The 1585-nt window shown below is 51.5% G+C and overlaps 1 protein-coding gene across 1 annotated transcript in view; it reads left to right on the plus strand.

Moving 5' to 3' along the window:
• The window catches only part of LOC113209321 (uncharacterized), a gene marked incomplete at its 5' end in the record, with an annotated part of 14220 nt that extends 12680 nt beyond the window's left edge, over positions 1–1540 (plus strand). The window contains 1 exon segment of the mRNA XM_052265469.1: positions 650–1540. Coding sequence (XP_052121429.1) covers positions 650–811 — 162 coding nt within the window.
• Between the last annotated feature and the right edge of the window lie 45 nt (positions 1541–1585).

Consider the following 1585-nt stretch of genomic DNA (forward strand, 5'->3'; position numbering starts at 1 on the left):
CTCCCTGTCTCTCCCTCCCTCCCTCCCTCCCTCTCTCTCTCTTTCTCTCCCTCTCTTTCTCTCTCTCTGTTTCTCTCTCTCTCTCTATTTCAACCCGAAAATGGAGGAGGCTGCTGGCCCGGTCGCGGTCTGTCTTGTCTGCTTGCTTATCGAGAATTCGGAAACCGAGAAATGATTTGATTCGATTCGATTTCGGGGGCCGGAGATGGTAGCCAGTCGGGCGGCCGCAGCTGTGGTCCTTCCCTCCCTCCCTCCGCCCGCCCCGCCGCCCGCCGGGGAGGTAGGCCACCCATACCACGCGCGCGCCGCGCTGCTGGCGGCCTCCCGAGCGGCCCGGGCGGCGGGGCGAGGCCGAACCCGGCGGAGCCAAGCAAAACACAGGCAAAACAAATAGTGTCGGATCGATTTAAAGAACGTCCTAACCAAGGGGTACTTCATTTGAAAAAAAAACAACAAAAAAACATAAACAAATGAAAACAATCAGAAAAAAAGGTAAGAAAGGAAAGGAAGAAAAATAAGAAAAAAAGCAGGGAAAACAAGAAAAAAAAATCTGTGTACGCTTGGATTCTCAGTAAAGTACCTCTCCCTCGGTCCTCCTGACCCTCCCTCGTGCCTCACGCCCCGGCGGCGGTGCTCCCTGTTGCAGCTTCGGGCCATCTTCGAGAAGCGCGCGGGCCAGTGGGGCATCGCCGACGGCATCGTGCAGCAGGCCATCCGGCGGGCCGAGTCCAACGTGGCGTGGGCCGACGAGGCCTTCCCCAGCATGGAGGCCTGGCTCGAGAAGTACCTCGTCAACATCAAGAAGGAGTAGGGCTCGGCGCGCACCCGCGCCCGCGCCGCCGAGCCACCGGCTGCGGGACGGCCGACTGTGAGGACTCGGCGAGCACGCGGGTGCCTGGCCGATTTTCGTTTGACGACGCGATAATGTCGACGCTCAGTATCTTGAAAACTGTCCGAAAAACGCCACAAGTCGCACGCGTTTCGATAAAATGGCGATGTCCGCGCGCTGCTGACGATGCCACAAAAAAAGACACGCACAATGATTCACCCTCTAACATGATAACAGACGCATCCATGAGATTGATTCGTCCTCTCAAATATCTCCCTTTTCACCTGTCTGACCCAACCATCCAACCCACACCAGACTCGTGGCAGGTAGTGGTCTTCACAGTCGCAAAAATGTTTTGTTTTTTTTCTACACAGGAATTCCCTTTGGCTTATGCGCGGACTTCCCTTAGCTTTTCCTGTTTCACGTAAGAGAAAAAAATAAAAAAAATTCTCCGGTTCGTTAGATACACAGAAACAACAACAAAAAAACACTCCCATCAGAAACTGTCGGCTGTGATGTTACTTTTTTGAAAGAGGGTAACATTTATGACCTTGTCGTCAAAAAAACTATACCTGAGGACACCACTACTACTATTACTCTTCAAACAATGTCATGACAAGTGCTCATTGATGGTGATGTTAGCAGTAGCTATAATTATATTGATAAGCAACTTAGACTGAAAACTTATGTTACGGTAATAAAGAAACCTTTTTTGAGTACTTGTAGGTAATGTATGAGTGCACTACCTGTCTGCAA

Source organism: Frankliniella occidentalis, unplaced genomic scaffold (assembly GCF_000697945.3).
Source record: "Frankliniella occidentalis isolate FOCC.00 unplaced genomic scaffold, Focc_3.1 Scaffold27, whole genome shotgun sequence".
Classification (NCBI taxonomy): Eukaryota; Metazoa; Arthropoda; class Insecta; order Thysanoptera; family Thripidae; genus Frankliniella; species Frankliniella occidentalis.